General features: G+C 31.2%; 4 protein-coding genes across 4 annotated transcripts; 1 reads left to right on the top strand and 3 right to left on the bottom strand.

Moving 5' to 3' along the window:
- Positions 1-6: 6 nt before the first annotated feature.
- TVAGG3_0869360 (uncharacterized protein) lies at positions 7-1,647 on the top strand (the record flags this gene model as incomplete). The annotated part of the gene is made up of 1 exon (XM_001326569.1): positions 231-1,343. One exon carries the CDS (start codon positions 231-233, stop codon positions 1,341-1,343), a length of 1,113 nt encoding a protein of 370 aa, XP_001326604.1.
- A 439-nt stretch (positions 1,648-2,086) lies between these two features.
- On the bottom strand, positions 2,087-11,193 carry TVAGG3_0869350 (uncharacterized protein; the record flags this gene model as incomplete). The annotated part of the gene is made up of 1 exon (XM_001326570.2): positions 2,131-11,193. One exon carries the CDS (start codon positions 11,191-11,193, stop codon positions 2,131-2,133), a length of 9,063 nt encoding a protein of 3,020 aa, XP_001326605.1.
- A 409-nt stretch (positions 11,194-11,602) lies between these two features.
- Positions 11,603-12,201, bottom strand: TVAGG3_0869340 (uncharacterized protein; the record flags this gene model as incomplete). Its single annotated transcript, XM_001326571.2, has 1 exon — positions 11,664-12,167. One exon carries the CDS (start codon positions 12,165-12,167, stop codon positions 11,664-11,666), a length of 504 nt encoding a protein of 167 aa, XP_001326606.1.
- A 4,434-nt stretch (positions 12,202-16,635) lies between these two features.
- On the bottom strand, positions 16,636-18,857 carry TVAGG3_0869330 (uncharacterized protein; the record flags this gene model as incomplete). Its single annotated transcript, XM_001326572.1, has 1 exon — positions 17,089-18,048. One exon carries the CDS (start codon positions 18,046-18,048, stop codon positions 17,089-17,091), a length of 960 nt encoding a protein of 319 aa, XP_001326607.1.
- Positions 18,858-18,980: the final 123 nt, after the last annotated feature.

Raw genomic sequence — 18,980 nt, 5'->3', positions numbered from 1 at the left:
CAACAATTTCAATGTTTTTGTTTTTCATCTATTTCTCGGTATCAGAAATTCCATTTGACTTATCTGGTAATAAACCAAACCTAAAAGAGCATCAAAGTCACGTTTACATTCAAGGAATCTGGAAAACTCTTTTAATTCACTTAGATGATGTAAAAACGTATACTTTTGACTCGAAACTTTATTATCAAAATCAGCAAGAAGATATACACGTTGTATTTTCACCAAATGAAATGGTTAAAAAACCATCTGATGGCGAATATCGGAATTATAAAGGACCGCAGAACGATTTAGCAGCCAATCTTTGGATATGTTCTAAAAATCAAAAACTCTGCATCGCCACCGGCTACATGGATGCAGAACAAACAACAATTCAATGGGATAAAACGTCTTCCAATCCACCTGAATACTGTATCTTCCATCTTAAGGGTTTTGGACCATACTCAACAGACCTTAAGATGATTTCTCAAAGTTCTACAACTCCTCCTGAAAAATTAGATTTAAATGCAAACAAAGTGATTACTTTCAACTTACCATGTCCACAGGTCAACATTTCATATGTGTCCTACCCGGAGTTACCTCCAGTTGATCCAAATATGCAGCCAATTCCTTATAATATCAATGATACGAGAGTTTACGAGATTTCTTCCGAAGAAACATACATAAACTTCATGATTTCCGACTTTAAGAGCGGAACTGAGTCCAAAGAGGTCAGTTTCAGTAGACAATTGCGATCATACAGTACATTCTACTACAACTTCATTAAGAACATACCATGTCCATCCGGATACGATTGCTCAGACTACAAACGTGATAATGCCACAGTCTGGTGGTGCTGGGAGAACCTTGATCGTAGAAAATTATGTTATCCAATTGCAGACATCAATTACGGCTTTACTGTCACGTCATCCGGCCTGTTTATCAACTCTAGTACCAGTCCTTCATACGGAATCTCGTTTAAATTCAAATGCGAAGATAATCAAAATTTAATTTTTGCCAAAACATTCATGGTTTCGAGTTTAGGCAATCCATTTAACCAGATAGAAGTCAAGTACAACATATTCTGTCCGAAAGACATCCCAGAAGTCGTTGTTGTGAAGAAATTCACAGCCGGAGCAGTTTTTATCATTGTTGTTTGGTCGTTCATTGTTTTCGGACTTTGTATTGGAATCCTCATCAACTACGTCATCAGTACGGAGCTGGAAATTCCTTTTTCGGAGTTTTTCTCAGCTGTCGGATACTACATCATCGACGGATGGAACAAAGTCACTTGCGCGCACTCCCAAAACAATGAATTCGTGATAGACGACGTCCAACCAATCCAACCTGTGTATTCAAGCATATAAAAGTGATTATATTTTTGTTAGTTTTATATAAGGTCGATAAAAAATTGAGCGTTTTTAAAAACCGCCGTTTGAGAGGAAAATTGTGAGCCCCGATGTATACTTTTTGACATTGTCAAAAACTTTGAAAAGAGCAAAAAAAATTTAGTGTCAGAAAGTTTACAAATGTATACTTTCTGACGAACAGACTCTCAGAAAGTACTCAAACTGCGGTTTTTAATTTCCGCACTTTTTTGGCGACCTTATAATAAAAAAATTTTTAATTTTCTTGTCACCTTTTTATCAGTTCACTTTCCAATTTAAGATAATTATTCAGCACTCTGTTTTATTATTAATAATATAAAATGTTAGAAAGTTGTACATGAACCCTTATCAAAGTGATGATATTTTTGTTAGTTTTATATAATAAAAAAAAGTAAATTGTCTTGCCATTCTCAAGATTGATCAACTCAATTTTGCTAAAGCACAATATATTTTAATTTAAAGATTTGTTTTTTATATCGAAATAGCATTTTAATGTCTTCAAGAATGACATATTGCCTATGACAACAGTGCATAAAACACTCTTATCAGTCAAAGTTCAGCATTCGTATTTTGATTTGGCATCCTCTTGGAATAATACTTAACTAAAAGTTTAATTAATGTCTCAAATAATAACATAATTCAACAGGATTATAATTGATATTGTATTTCTGGTCTTAGAGAGATATATAGCATTTGTCAAGATTTAAAAAGTTTATAATTAATAAAATAAAAAACAAAAATTATTTAAATAAAACAATATATAAAATTAATTCTTTTTGATTGGAATAGGCATCAAAGGACCGTCATCAGGAAGTTGTGCAAGCTTTAGTGTTGTTGTCATACTTGAAGAAGTTCCATAAGTGTAAGTTGTATTTGGAGTATCAATTGCCGATGTTTCTTTCTGATTTGCCATGAATTTAGAGAAAGGTTGAGGAACTCTTCTGAACTCAGTAATTGGAGGTTGTGCTGGAATCTTATAGATGTATTTACTATCATCTGATTCTTCCTTTTGTCTTGTTGGCATCAATGATGTCTTTCTTATTGGTTCTTCTACACTTTCATATGTATAAGTGTATGTCTTTGTGTCTGTATCTTTTTGATTTTCTTGCTCTGATTCTTCATATGATTCTTGTTCTGATTCTTCTTCTTCTGATTGATTTGATTTTTGTGATTCATCATGAGAAACTTCAATGAAATCTTCTGAATGATTTGTTTGTTGTGAATTAGTGACTGAATCAATGATTGTTGATCCGCTTTGTACTTCATTTGTTTCTGGAACAGCTGCAAATTTAGAAACTTGTTTCGGTTTTTGTGGTGGAGATAAAATATCTTCAACAGTTGGAAATGTTGATTCTGAATTTGTTTCTGATTTAATTGTATTCTTTTGTGTGTTTTCTTCTTGTGTATTTGTATTACTAGAAGATGTTTGTGTTCTTCCTCTTAATCTTCTTGGAACTTTCTGTTTAATAATTTCTTCTTTTTCTGGAACTTTTTCTGCTTCTTTTTGAACAGAAGAAATTGACTTATTATCTTTGTTTTCTTGGCTTTGAATTGTATTTGTGTTTGTGTTTGTATAAGTTTGATTTGGAATTGTTTGTGGTTTGATTTCTTGATATTGATATGGCTTTTGCTGAGTTTGTTTTTGTTGACTTTGTTTTGTTTCTGAAATTGTATCAATTGAAGTTGTTGTTGAGTTTTGATTCATGTTGTTGTTTTGAGGTTGTTTTTGCTGATTAATATTATTATTACGAGGAGAAGAAATAGTTGGTTGTCTTGTTTGTCTTGATTGAATTTGTTGAGTTTGTTCTTGTTTCTCTGGTAAGTTGTTGTTTGATTTATTAAATGGTTTCGTGTATTCGTTTGGTTTAAGTTGGTTTGCAGGTGTTGGTTTGAAATCAGGATCAATTCTTCTTTGTCGTGTGTTTCTTCTTGTTTGTTGTGGTTTCTCTTCTTTCTTTGGTTCAGGAGAAGAGTCGTAAGTTGGAATATCAGCAAATGGATTGTAAGGATCAAATGTTGATGAATTTGGTTCTGGGAATTTGTCTTTTCCAAATATATTTGTGAGTTTTCCTTTATCTTTCTCTTGTTCCAATGGTTTCTGTCTTTGAACAGGTGAACCTTCATTGTTTTGAGGTTTTCTTGGTGAATATTGGTCATATTCTGCTGAATCTGTGTTGTATTCAGCTGTGGATTCATAAGAAATTGTTGGATGTCTCACGTTTCTTTGGTTATTTCTTATATTTCTTGTTCTTTCTTGTGGAATATTCGTCATCTTACTTGGTAAATTATTTGTCTTCTCTTGTGGAACATTTTCTGACACTTTACTTGGCAAATTACTACGATTCTGAGCAACTTTACTTGGCATATTATTATTTGACACTTTACTTGGTAAATTGTCATTTGACACTTTACTTGGCAATTTATTGTTATCTGTTTCTTTTCTTGGTAAGTATGAACTGGAGAAAGTTTGTTCGTCATCCCATGTAGCCGTTTCTGTTTCAATTGTGGAGTGAGATCCGTAAGAACGAGAATTAGGAGGAACTTGTTTTCTTGAATCGGTGTATCTTGGATCTGGTTGAGTTGAAACTTCTGATTCTGTCTTAGTGTTTGTTCTTCTTCTCCTTCTTTCTTGTGGCTGATTTTGCTCTGGTGTGGATGATTCAATCTTTCTGTAGTTCTTATCGAAATCAAATGGTTGTGATGAACTGTCAATGTTACTATCACTTTTCTCATCTTTCTTTCCAAATCTACTTTCTTTCTTAGGTTCTGGTAATTTCTTCCTTCCTTCAGCAAACCTTGGTTGCCAATGTTGTTGTTCTTCCTCTTGTGTACTCTCTGTTGTATATGTGTAACTTTGTTCTTCTGGTTTATTCTCTTTTTCTTCAATTTTTTCTGAAGGTTTGTTTGGACTTTCAATTTTACTTCCCCGGGGAACTTCCCTCTCTTCTTCTGCAGATTGATATGAATATTCAGATTTAGTTGATGGCTTTTCTGAATATTCTGATGTGGAATAACCATAGTTTGATAGAGAAAGATCATCTTCGCCACTTAGTAAGTTAAGATTTGCAGGAGCTTTTGATTTGTACTGTGGAGGAACATATTTTTGTTGTGTAAATCTTTCTGGAACAGATTTTTCTTCTTTTTCAACTGGATTTTGTTTCGGACTTTGTTTTGGAGTTGATTCTGCTGTTGAATATGTGTAAGAATAAGTGTTTTCTTTGTAGATATCAGATGACAAATCAAGAGATGGATTGTTTTGTCTTTGTTTTCTTGAGAAATCAACTGATTCTGCTTCTGAATCACTACTTTCTATTGTTGAATTGTTTTGTTGTTGTTGTTTCGTTGGTTTCTGGCCTAAGATTGCTGCCAATACTGTTGGATTTTGTTTTCCTTCTTTGTTTTGTGGTTTTTGCTGAGAAGTAAATCTGTTCTTTTGTGTTTCATCTTCTTTAGATTTGTATTCAGGAATAGATCTCCTTGTATTTCGTTGACTTGTGTTATCTTCTTCTGTTTGATACGTGTATGTATCAGTGTTTGTTGTTTCTGTACTATCTGTCTTTTGTTTCATTGAAAAAGCAGCTAACAAAGGAGATTTTGATGAAATATTATCCATTTCTTTCGTTGTTGGATCAACAGACATATAAGTATATGTTGTTTCTTGTTGTGGAGCTCTCGACATCTGTGATTTAACATTATCAATCTCTTTAGTGTTAGGAATAACTGATGTATAAGTGTATTCATGTGTTGGCTTTGTTTTTGTGTCACTTTTCATATCACTTTTTGTTGATGCAGTGAATGATTTTTCATTGTTTTGCTTTTCATCATTTGTTGATGATGAATCGATATAAGAATCAGATTCAGTTGCAAACTGTGGTGGTGGAGGTAATTTACTCTTCTGATTTTGTGTTAACTTGAAATCAGAATTAGAAACATCACTTTCGCTTGAAACATCAGATTTAACTGGAGATTTTTGGGATTTATTTGTTGGGGATTTCGGTTTTTCTGAATCGGATTTCATCTGGTTAAGCTGTTTAAGTCTCTCAAGATTCTCGGAATCAACTGATACTGACTCATAAGTGTATGTTTTGTCTGTTTCATCTTTGGGAGGTGCCAATCTTCTGTCGATTTTTGGTTTTTCTTCTTCTTTTCCTTCGTAAAATGGTTCTGAATCGATTTTATTCGCGTTCATTTTATCCCAAGCAGAAGCATCTTTTCTTTTATCTCTTGATTGACCGTAAACACCTCTACTTGTTGGTGGATGGTAGTTTTCAAGATCCTTTGGGGTGTATTTTGGTAAATTGGCCACTTCACTTTTATCAGCTCTTTTTCCATCAAATGTTTGTCTGAACATCGTTCCATCAGGTCCAACATTAATAATTACATTGTCAACGTAATCATTTTCGGAATCCTTTGTTGAAGAACTTTGTGATAAATCAAGAGATGGTTCGTTATCAGCTTCCTTTTCTTTCTTGAAAGCATTGACTAAGTTCTTATTTTCTGATGTAGAAACATCATCAATCAGTTCACTTTCGTCAGTTGTTGTCACTTTTCTTCTTTGACGTCTTTTTTCTGCTTCCAATTTTCTTTGTTTTGATTGTCTGATGTAATCATCAATTGAGTTTTGGGAAGGATTTATCACTGATGGATTTACAGAGAAATTCTTGGGTTCTTCTGATGATTCAGAATCAATTGTTGAATTGTTTCTATTTGCTGATCTTTTCAGTTTTTCCCATGTACTTAATTCTTCATCAGTCTCACTTTCATTTTGTTGTTTTTGTTGTTGAGCAAATCTTGATGGTAATTTTACGGCTGTTCCTGTCTTTTCTGTTATTCCTAGTTTCTGTGCTTGTTCAGGAGAAACAGAAACAGATGCATATGTGTAACTATCATTATCAGAAAATGATGATTCAACTTCTGCAAATTTCTTTTTCGGTTTTTCATCATTTTCACTTTCTGTTTCACTTTTTACCAAATTATCTTTAATTTTTGGTAATTTTCCTTTGACTAATCTCATGAAATCTGTTTCACTTGTTTCAGAGTCTTTCGTTGATTCAGAATAGGACTCAGAAATTGTATCATTTTTATTCATTGATTCCCAATCTTTTGGTTGATTTCTTTCTTTAAATTTCGATTCATTTGAAGGTAATTTATATCTCTGCATTTTCTCAATTTCTTCTGGAGATTTATTGGAATATTTATCTGTTTCTGGTTTATTAATTGTCATCTGGTTCAACTTGTTTTGAATTTGTGAATCAACAGAAACAGATTCATAAGTGAAGTCACCTGAATAAGTATTTGAAGAATTAAGCATCGATTCCATCATTGATTCATCTAAAGAAGCCATTTTTCCTGGTGGTTTACTTGATATTGCTTTGGCCAATGAATTTCTCTTCACCTCACTTTTGTCACTTTTCTCAGAAGAATCACTAGATTTCGATGAAGATTTTGGTTGTTGGATAAATCTTTTTGAAGGATCTTTTTGATTCTTTTCCTTGAAATTAGCGAAATCTGATGAATCATTGTTAGTATCATAAGTTGTTACAGTGTCAATAACTGTATCTGTTGATTCTTCTACTTGTGCAAATCTACTTTTTGGTGCAGTTTCTGTTGTTAGCTTTGTATTTGTTGAAAATGTTTGTTCTGGTTCACTTTCCAAACTTTCTGATTCATTTTGTTTGGATTTAATGAATTTGTTTGATGGTTTTGGCAAATGTTCTTGTTGTGAAGGAATTTCTGATTCTGAATCAGTTGTTTTGATTTCTTGGCCATTAACCATATCTTCCCAATTTGGCTTTTGTCTTCTGTCATTAAATGTTTTGACACCTGACCCAGAATTTTCAGAAGGTGTCAAATTTTTCATGAAATTCTTTCTTGAATCTTTAGACTCCTTTGATTTAATTGGTTTCGTCATTTGTGACCATTCACTTGAACTTGCATCGATTGATTGACTTTCTTCACTATCATTTTGTTGCTGAGAAATTGTAGATCTCTTTGGAAATTCTCTTTGATATTTCTTTTGTGAAAGTTCTTCAGCTTTGTTTTGTCTTTCGATTGATCTCTTGATTTCATCAGGAATTATTGGTTTTCCTGTTTCATCCAATGTAACTGTTGCATAAGTAAATTCATTGGAATAATCTGCAGTTGACGATTCATCAGAAACTGTTTTTTGTTTCATGGAAATTGCTTTTTCTAATGCAGTCATCGGTCTTCCAAGACTTTGTTCAGAAACAGTGTAAGAAGTAGTCGAATTATCTTTAGTTCTTCTTCCTCTTGTTCTTCTGTTACTTGACTTGGAATTTTTAGATTCTTTGTCACTTTTTGAAGATTCATTACTTTTTGTAAATTCGTCACTTTTTGATGGTTCAGAATTTTCTGTTGACAAAGAAAATGTTGATTCTAACATATCTTCACCAGCAATCTTTTTATTTTGATCCATGAACTTATCTTTGTTTTTATTTTGATCCAAAAATCTGTTTTGATTTGAATCTGTTGTTTTAGAGTAAGAATTTGTATCAATTCCTTTTTCTTTTAGTTTGTCTAATACAGGAATATGTCCATTCTCATCAATTGATACTGTTGCATATGTGTACTCTTCATCACTGTCACTTTTTGACTGATTCATGTATTTTTCAACTTCTTTTTCTATTCTTTCATCATTAATTATTGGTTTTCCTGTTTTATTATCAATTTCTATTGTTGCGTAAGTGAAATCGTCATAATTATTAGCAATTGTTCCATCGATATATCTCTTAGGAACGAATTTTCCTTGTTGTTCAGGAATGAATTTTTGTGCCCAGTCAGGAATAAAAGTGACTTCTGGATTTTCTTTTTGTTTTGACTTTTGTTTTTCTACTTCTTCATTCATTAACTTCTCGAAAGCGTTTTCTTGTGGAGGAACTTTAGGAAGTCCTGTAATAGGATCAATTGTAATTGTTTCATATGTATATTCGCCACTTTCTTCGCTATCAATGTTTGAATTATTATTATCAGTTTTTGTAGCATATAAACTAGCGAGTTTTCCATCACCAATTTGTGCATTTCTATTTCTGACATTTTGTGATTTGTTACTACTTTTTGTACTATCAAAAGTTTCACTTCCATTTGAGCCATCTTTGGAATAATTGTCACTTTTAGTTATGTCACTTTTATTTGAATTAAAATCTTTGTCACTTTTTGGATTAATTTCTGATTTTGTATTTGAATAAGAGTTAGTATCATTTGTTGTTGATACAGAAATATCTTCATCAAGAGTAGAAGTAAGGAGTTCTGCTGGTTTGAGAGTTTTATCACCAGGACCTTTGATGTTTCCATTTGCATCTTTATGAATAACATTTGTTGTGTAGTCAGAAATCAAAGGAACATTTGATCCATCTCTATTTATTGGATTTCCTTGTGAATCAACAGTAATTGTTTCATAAGTAAATTCGGTTGTATCATCTTGATCTTTCTTTCCAAACTTGTTTTCATATGTATCTGATTTTGGTTTTGTTAAATCAGTGACAATTCTTCCTTGTGAATCAACAGTGATTGTTTCATAAGTGAATTCACTTTCACTGTTTTCTTCATCACTGTCAATTTTTGTTGAATTTGATTTCTCTGAGTCAACAGATGGTTTCGCAAAAGCTTCTTGTAACTTTGTAGCTGTTGTTGGACCATCGTATGAATAATCATTGCCAAATGTAGATGAAGGAGGTGGTAAAGAATCAATTGGATGCATTGGATTTCCTTGTGAATCAACAGTAATCGTTTCGTAAGTGAAATCACTTCCATCAATGTCAGAAGAATTCTTAGTCTCAACAAGAGATGCTGTCAAAGGACTGACTATCTGACCATTCTGATCAACACTAACAGTTTGATAGGTATAATCAGTACTTGATGAACGATAGCTGTCACTTTTACTATAAGTGTCACTTTTTGAGTAATTGTCACTTTTTGAGTAATTGTCACTTTTTTGAGATCTTGAGTAATCATCATATTTATCGATATCTGATGTTGAATAAGTATTTCTTTGTTGGAATTTTTGTTCATTTGAATTGTCACTTTTTGGTGAAGATGTCACTTTTTCACCCGAATTTGTATTTGAATATGAACCGTTTATCATGTAATCAGATGTTGGTAAATTATTAGTGTTTTGGAGAGATTCAGAGTAAGAAACATTGGAAGTAACTTCTGATTCGATCATTGAATCAGAAATTGGCTTCATATTCGATGAAAAAGAGGAATTTTCATATGATTGCTTGTTGGAATACATGTCATATGAATATGTTGACGTGGAATATGAATCTGTGGTCTTCTGTCCACCATATGTGATAACAGCTCCTGATTTTACTAACGGATCTTCGAAATCTTGTGATTGATTTGTTTTTGAGAGGTTTCCAGGGTAAGAACTTTCAAGGGATGGTTCTTCGTAGGATCCTGATTGGCTGCTTTGGTTGTTTCTGCTGGATTTGTCCTTTGGAAAAGGTAATCTTGGACCTCTCGAGTTATCACTGTCTTGGGAAGTTCCATCTGTTACAGAACGAGGTCTGGTTGTTGTAGTTGTGCCTCCTCTTGATAATCCTGGTGTTGATCTGGAGCCTTGTGACCCTGGATACTGAGATGATCTTTCTTCAGAGTAAGAATATGAATATCTTGAATCAGAACCATCTGTAGATGTAGTAAAACGTCCTGGATAATCGGTTTCGAGGGTTGGTTCATCTCCATTTGTTCTAGAACGCGATTGAGTATTTGATGTAGAGGATCCTCTATTTGTAGCGCTACTTCTTGTATGTGTTGATGTTTGTGATGTTGAAGAACCACTTCTGGTGCCTCCACCTGGATAAGCAGAACCTTCCGTGCTTTGAGTTCCAGAAGATTTTGATCCTTGTATGGAAGTAAGTTCTGGATTCATAGTAATTTTGCGAGATCGAGATCTTCTTGATGTAGATCCACGCCTTGATGATGACATTGTTGTTCGAATTAAATCTGAAGAATTTATTGAGTCTGTATTAGAAAATCTTGATTCATAAACATCCTCTTCTTCGTAATATTCCTCTTCCTCTTCAACAACCATCGTAGAATGTCCATTCAATCGAGAATTTCCTGCCATAACTTCGGCATCTACTAATTCTGGACTATCTGTTGTAGAATATGTAGAATAATCTTCTTGTTCTTCAAGCATAAGTTGTCTTTCACGTACTCTAGCATCATGTTCAAGACGTCTTTCTTGTCTTGCTCTTTCTTTCTCTTCACGAGCCATTCTTTCGCGTTCCATACGCTCTGCTTCACGAAGAAGACGATCTTCTAACGCGCGCTTTTGATGTGGATCCATCTCGAAGCTAGAAATTGTAGTTGCGAGTGTAAGATCTTCTCCATCATATTCATCATCGGAATCTGATGGTGGACGCGGTAATCTCTTCGATGGAATAAGAATTTGCTCAATGATATCCGTGATTTCAGGTAACATCGTTGATGGAGGTAATGTTGTATCTTCTGCTTCACGCATTTCCGCAAGTTGCATAACAAGGTTTTTCTTTCCATTTAGTTGGAGGCATTGGCCTAGATAATCATTATCGTATTTTCTACGTAAGTCTCCGTTGGATTCTGTAATTCCTGTTTCAATTGATGCATCAAATTTGTGCAATTCAAGATATTGCATAACAACTTCTGCTGCTAATTCATGCGCTATAGAATCAGGCTGTTTATTATATGTTTTAAGTTCATTTATATCAGAATCCTGAACAGCTTTCGTTAAATCTGGCATTACAGAAGCTTGAGCATGCATGATGCAGCCATTGTCCATCATGGAATACAAAATCTCCTCTGAAACGTCATAACTATTGGAATTCATGATATCTTTTTTACTTCCTTAACGGTTTTCAATAATTTTTTCTTGATCAAAAATTTTCATATTCTATCGGCGTGAAGAACCAAAATATACATATACATATATAGGTGTGTATTTTCTCGTTTAATAGCGTACTTTTACGTGTCATAAACTGAGCAAAATAGAAAAAAACACATCAGAATTTCCTTGAATTTCAACATTTTCCGCATAAATACTCGAAGTATATATTACTGCATCCCGTGTGTCTTTTGTAGATGCCATTAGTCGAGAAAATTCCCAATTTGATTTAGCATTTTCCTAAATTCAGGTATCCAATTTATAAATTACTAAACACATGAGATGATACATTACCCATGGTCATGTAATCATGCCCTACTAAGACTCAAAATAAAGTAAACAATAAAAACTCGAATGAAGATAGAAAAAATTTACATAGCAAACAAAAATCAAATATAACATGATTATATAAGAAATTAATAAGCTCTTGAAGAGAGAAGTGGAGCTTCGATAGAATTAATATCGACGCGACAATGAGTCTTTTGTGACTTGGAATATTTGAAGATATCCATTTGTGGAAGTACTGGGATGACTTGTGGAGCCTTATAAGCTGGTTCACCATTGGATAAGTGAAGGATGATTCTGCAAGCAACATGGTCCTTTGGATTCTTGCAATCAACTTCCAAAGTATTAAAAGTGACCTTTTCCTCTGGGAGGTATGAAATTGGAATGTTCAATGTTCCAATGAGTTCATTATTAATTCCAACTTTTTGATAAAGTTTGATTGTAAATGAAGCTCCAATCTCATTAACTTTCAAGTTATATGACTTCTTGATGGCGGAAGCATCAGAACCTTTGAAAAAGTTTGTACGACGAGCACCGTTTTGGTCATTAACTATCTCGTAGTAGTACATTTCATTCACACGCTTCTTGGCGTTGTTGAAATAGAATCCTTGGATGTGGAAGTAGATGACAGACATCTTGGAGATATTTAACTGTAAATGAAAATCAAAGCTATGAAATTTTTGAATACAGCCAAAACTTTTCAAAATAAATTGAATGGACGGTTGTTTTTGTTTTAAAAAATGATGAATATTGAGTTGATCAAAAAAGGAGAATATAAATGAATAAAAAGATCTGGGATAGTGTAAAATTATTCTTAGGAAAGTACGTTTGGCGTAAAATTAGATTTATTATAAAATATGTTTATAATATCGAAAAGGAGTCGATTTATTTTAACAATAGCCAATAGAAAGTTATCAAAAATTGGATTAATTGAATTTGGATATTTCAAAAGAGATTTTACAATATCATATATTATTTGTTAATTAATTAGAATCAAAAATATTATTATGATTCGAATGAGCGTAATGTAAAGATTCAATAACTCATAGAAAATGAAATAAGAGAGCTCAGAATTTGTTTTGATTAGATTTTTTGAGAAAATCCATTGGTAAATATGATATAAAAGGTAAACAACTTAAAAATTGACATATAAAATTGAAAATTCTATGGTACGATAAATATTCGTTCAAAAATTATTCCACATAGTAATCAAAAACAATCAAATTCCAAGCAAACCTAGTTTTTGGACAATTTTTGGGGTCTTATATACTCTTATAATAACATTGGAAAACTATTAATTGTTGATCCAAATTTTATTCAAAAAATAAAAATTTCCTAAATATGATTTGATTCAAAGATCATTTGTTGAAAAGTGCATACTCATCAACATGCTACTTCAAGAATTTCTACATTCGGAAGAAGGATTTTCCTTCAATATTTTATTTTAGATACAGAACAGATAATTGATACTCCAGGGCGCCAAGTTGAATTATTTAGTATGTTAGATAAAGAATAACATTTTCTTAATATTTTTCAAAAATTATTCAATCAAAATTTTTCTAAAAATAATTTTGAATAGTATATAAGCCACTATCATGTTGTTGATAACTAGGAATATCTTTTTACTTAATTGATCAGTTGTCTTTTTTTTTGACATGTAAATATTCTGGCAAAAAAAATATAAGAATCATAAGTCCAAATTAGCAAGAATTTCACATTAACTTTATCTGATTTTGATGATAACATGTCATCGATTAATGCGGTACTTAAGGATTATCTTTCAAAAGATAAAATCTTTATTACAAATCGAGAAATTTCATCCCAGTTGCACTTCTTACAAATAAATTATTTGATATCACATATAGACTATAAAATTAACATTGATTTTAACGATTCACTGATAATTGGGACAAATTTAACAAATCCAATTTTCGCAAATATCAAACACAAGAATTTAAAACTGATCAATGCCAGATTTATCGGATTTAAATGTCAATTATTCGAAAATATTCAATCAAATATTGAATTGATCAACATTTCAATTGAAAATTCGTCATTTGAATCGGTATCATATATATTTACAATGCAATACAACATAATAAACTTCAGGAATCTTACAATTTCTGATAGTTACTTTGATAACACTGCTTTATTTGGATTCCATTCAAGTAACTTTGAATTTGATACATTTACTATTAATAATTGTCATTTTATCGATTCTTACTTAGTTTACTCGGTCGATCAGGTGAGTAAATTTAAGAATTTTAAATTTTCAAATTCAAATGTGTCAAATTCGAAATTAATTTACATTAATGGGCAAACATCATACATGAATAGCTTAGAAATGATGAATTCAAACGTGTATAACCTAACAGGAACTAATTCATATTTAATCAGCTCAGACTTCTTTATTAAAATTGAAATAGAGCAAGTAAACTTCACTAACGTTAAAAATGTTCATTTATACAATGGTCCAACCACTGATATCATTATCAAAAATTCAAGTTTTTCAAATTGTGACTTTGAAAATTCGTGGATATTGAATAGAATTGGTTCAATTGCTACTATTTCGAATATATTCATCCAAAACTCTAATTGTATGAATTCTTTTGTTAAAATTCGTTCAAAATCAATTTCATTTAACAGCATTCATGTTGTTTACTCGAATTCTGAATATTCATTACTATCTTTGGACTCTAGTAACTCGTATTTAACTGATTTAGATGTTTTTGGTTCAAATAACTCAGGAATTAACCTTTCAAACGGAATTTACAATATATCAAGATGCAACATTAGTAATATTCCAATAGGAATCCAATTAATATCATCAGAATTGTCAATTTTTGAAAGCGAATTTAGAAATATATCAAAAGTTGGAATTTCTCTAGATAACAAAAGTTTAGCACATGTTGGATATAATTGTCATTTCAATAATGCTCTTGCAATGAATACAACGACGAATTCAACAATTTCAATTTTATCAATTGGAGAAAACTCTGGATTTATTGTTAGAAACACATTGTATATATCTCTTAATATTCAGCAAGAAACTTCTCTTATGATAGACGAAATTATTTTGTTTATAATAATTATTATTTTATCTTCTATTCTTTTTAGGAAATTTGTTCAAGTGAGTGAATATCATAAGCTTCCTCTTGTATAAAGATCTAATATAATTACATTTTACTTTTTTATGATATCAAATCAATTTCTTTCATTATAGTAAATGTTTGGAATGTGAAGTTGACATAATAACTGCTTTTTTAAGTTACATGGTTTAAATTAGAACAAATATGATGTATATAATTAGAAGAGATTCCAAAAAAAAATCATATAGTTATTCGTATTACAAAAAATTTAGAGGAGAATAATAAGTGTAATTCTAGAATGAACTCAGTATAAACAAAGTGCATCAAAAAGTTTAACTCAACATGTACAAATATAAGATAGTAATATTCTTCATATTGTTCTATCTTTGTTTTATGGTGAAGATTTAATGATAAGAAATCCCAAAGCCCAAATTGAAAATATTTTAATAAGCATTTAAAAAATAATGTTTACTTTCATATACATCTGAATCAGAAGATATTAAAGTATCAATGGATTCATCTTTGTTGTTGTGATAGAATTAGATTCACCGAATGGATCATATCTAAATCTGTCTGAATTTTAGGAACCATAATGGTAAATTGAGGAAATTTTTCACTAAGATGATTCACTAAATTTTGAATCTCTGTTTCTTCTTCAGGTGAATATTTATATTTATATTGTCTCTTCTTGCATTTCTGGATTGTTGATAGCAATTGTTGAAGAATTGTTGTCTCTTCTCTTGAATTTATCATATCAAGAAATGCTAAATCATAATCCATAAAGGAATATGTATTGTAAATCCAGATAACAAAGAATGGAATCTCTAAGATAATATGCTTAGTCTGGTAGGAAAAATTAAAAGGTATTAAAATGATAGTGAAATATTTGCATAATAGAATCAAAAACATAGATTTTTCATAAGCCGTGTTTCCTGAGTTGAAAAATTGTGCATAATTAATGTCTCTACACATTGTATTTATATATTCTGATGGTGTAACAGCCTTCACAATTAAATCTGATATAATGAATAGAGAATCCATGCGCATATTGACATAAATATACATATCTTCCGGCTAGTAGTTGTATTAATTATGTAAATTATAAATCCTATTAATATACACAATATATAAGCCGAGATTTGCAAAATATATGATTTGAAAGGTTTCAGGCAGAAAATATGAGTAGAATAAAATAATGTTCCTAGAGTTGCTGTTGTTGAAATTATTATGCATTGAAACTCAAATTCCCAAAAGTCATGTTCTTCATTATTTGTATTAACAGAGTTTGCATTCCAGTAATTTTTAACTGGATATGATGTTAATAGTTTGTAACTAATAGCCATTAGAAAAACGATATACTTACTAACACGTGACCATGGAATATCGAAAAAAATTATCCAACCAGAAAAACTGCATCACATGATAAGAAAATTCTTCAAACTTCCAAATGGTAGGCATTTTCATCTCTCTTGTGTCAAGAAAGGTACCAATATTTTGAAAGTTAAAGGTATATTTGAGGTTTTGGTTGTTGCAATTAACAATTATTGGATAATAAATATTGTCCATCATTACTTTTGTGTTCCATTCAGCATAATTATCATTTTGCACTTTGAAATTTAAATATGTGCTATTACTTCGATTATGACAGATTTCTTGATCTTTCTTTATCCTTTTGTATTGTACTTTATATTGCTTTTCATTAAGCAATAGAACTGTTGTTCCTGAAATGTTTTTGCCTTCAAACTTTATAATAAACGTTGCATGAGCTAAAAGTCCAATATCTTTTAGGGTTACCATTGCAGTTGTATTTTTGATAATGCCAGATTTCTCATTAGATACACTAAGCCAACTTAATACTGACCGCATTGCTAAAAATGATTGATAAAAACTTTTATTCAAAATTGAATGAGTTTCAAAAATTCTAAAATTATAGAAATTAATTGTATTCATTATTATATTTATTATTGTTTTTTGATATAAATTATAGGGATTACTCAAAATTGAATATCGCATTGAATTTTTTGACGTTTATCATTTAATTTATTTCCACAATCACAAACAACTGAGTATTAGCCATGTTTAAAATGCAGTGAATAATGTTTATATTAGCATTTGAAGACTTTTGCTGTATAAATTTATTCTAAATTTCAGTTTAGAATTTTGGTGACGAGGCCCGATCAATAGATTTAATTAGCAATGATAATGGATTTATTTCGTTATCAGTTTAATAATAGAATCTTAAAAAGAGAATTCGATTAGACCTGCCAATATAAATAATTCATAATATAAATACTAAGGTAGTTGCCCATGGAGGTTAAAGATTGAAGCAATGAATGAAAAAAAAAATCAAAATTGCGAAATAATTTTTTTTATCTTTCATATATAAAATATAACAAATTTCAACACAAAAGGAGATACTAAATCTACTAATTAAGATGATATGAAGCAAACTATGTTAAACAGAAAATTAAAATTGACTAATTGTAGATAATTTCGTAACTTCACTATTTTCGGTTCCTGTAGCAGCCAATCTACGTTTCTTCAACTCTAATTCCAACTTTTTGTGTTCCTCTTCGAGTTGTGCTAATGCAGCCTCAATAAGTTCAAGTTCTTCAATGTCAGCCTCATCAACATCCATTGTATTAAATCTTTGCTGAGCACGGATCATTTTAATTTCTCTTGTTTTAGTTTCTAATTCGGTTGAAAGTAATTCTGCTGTGCTTTGAAGGTCTTTGTACCTGGTCATAGCGATTTTGTTCTTTTTATCTGCTTCTGACAACTGTTTGTTCAGAGATGAAGCTTGTGAACTGACCTTTTTGATATCTAACAGAATATCGTTGTTTTGATCAGTAATTTCTTTCAGTTTTGTATTAACTTCTTCAATTTCAGAGTTTAGCTCTTGTATTTGAGCATCGATCTCTTCTGACTTGGCACGAAATTGGTGATCTTGTTCAATATGTCGATTCGTTATTTTATCTAATTGTTCGTTTGTTGTAGCCATTAATGTGGATATCTTTTCTCTGAGCTGTGTGTTGCTCCTTGTATATTGTTCACGGATACTTGCGTTTGCTTCAAGTTTAGAATCAATTGCTCGTCCTAAACTTTGCAGAGCTTCATCTATTGTTGTGCATTCTTGGTCAGTACTATTAGGAACAACCTTAGCTTGGATTTTCTGTAAACCTGAAATTATATAATTTTCGAGTGTATCTGAATTTTTAAGCGAATCACGGAGTTCTTCGAGTTGTTTTTGTAAGTCACGATTTTCTAAAGCAATTTTCTTAAGATGAGGATCTAAATCCAAATTATGAGGAGAATTATTATAAATTTTTTGCTTTATGCGACTATATTTCTTAAATACTTCTCCGCCATCAAGAACAGCAATGATTTTTTCAGCTAAATCTAAGCATTGAAGTGTATTTTCTTGCATTGCGACCGTTTACTATGGAACCCGAATTAACTATTATACCCCCTTTTATTGAGAATATTTTTTTTTTCATGAAACTCCCTGTTTTATTTAAAACTCCAGAGAGAAGAGTTAATCTTTTATCAAGTATTAAATCACTATTTAAATACATCAACAAGAAATTAGATCGTTTTGTTATTTTAGGAATTTCAGTTCTACTTTTCCTAATATTACAGATACCTGTTGGATGCATGATATGCATTCGAAGTAATACTCGCCCATATGATTCAGGAATAGTATTAAAAGATTCAGTTCATAAAGCTTTCGATTTCAATTCAAGCACACTTAACATTATGGTGAAATCCTTGTCATTTATTATAAGAGGAATAACCATGATATCATTCTTATTCTATCAATTCCCAGTTCAAATTTTTCAGAGATTCTTTTTCACATTATCCATCTTAACGTTCATAAGGATACTATTTTTGTCAAGTACATACTTCCCTGGTCCTGCAAACCATTGTAATTGTGTTCCTCCCAAAATTTACAAATTAAATTTTGGTACAATTATTAAGAATTTGACGGATTTAGATGCTTGTAACACACTATTTCCTGCTTTTATTTACATATCTATTGTTTGTGGCTGCTTTTGGTCAGCCTACTTACATCCAACGATATCTCAAGTAATTTGCGGTATTGTATTCCTAATTTCCTTCTTAGAGATTGTCTCAAGAAGAGCCTATACATTTGACGTCCTCATGACTGGAATTATTTCAGTTGCAGTTTTTGAATTGCTTCAAAATTGTTTTCCCTCGGATTCTGAAGAAAACAAGAAACAATAAGTTATATCTAACTTTGTAAAATAGTTAATAAAAATTAATAGTTAAAATTACTTAATTTAATAAATAAAATTTTATATCATTATTCTTTTAAAAATTCTTCCCTGTTAGGTGATC

The sequence above is a fragment of the Trichomonas vaginalis genome, chromosome VI, assembly GCF_026262505.1.
Source record: "Trichomonas vaginalis G3 chromosome VI, whole genome shotgun sequence".
NCBI classification, from domain to species: Eukaryota; Parabasalia; order Trichomonadida; family Trichomonadidae; genus Trichomonas; species Trichomonas vaginalis.
Note: the sequence above shows the minus strand (reverse complement) of the source record. Positions and strands in the feature narration are given on the sequence as shown.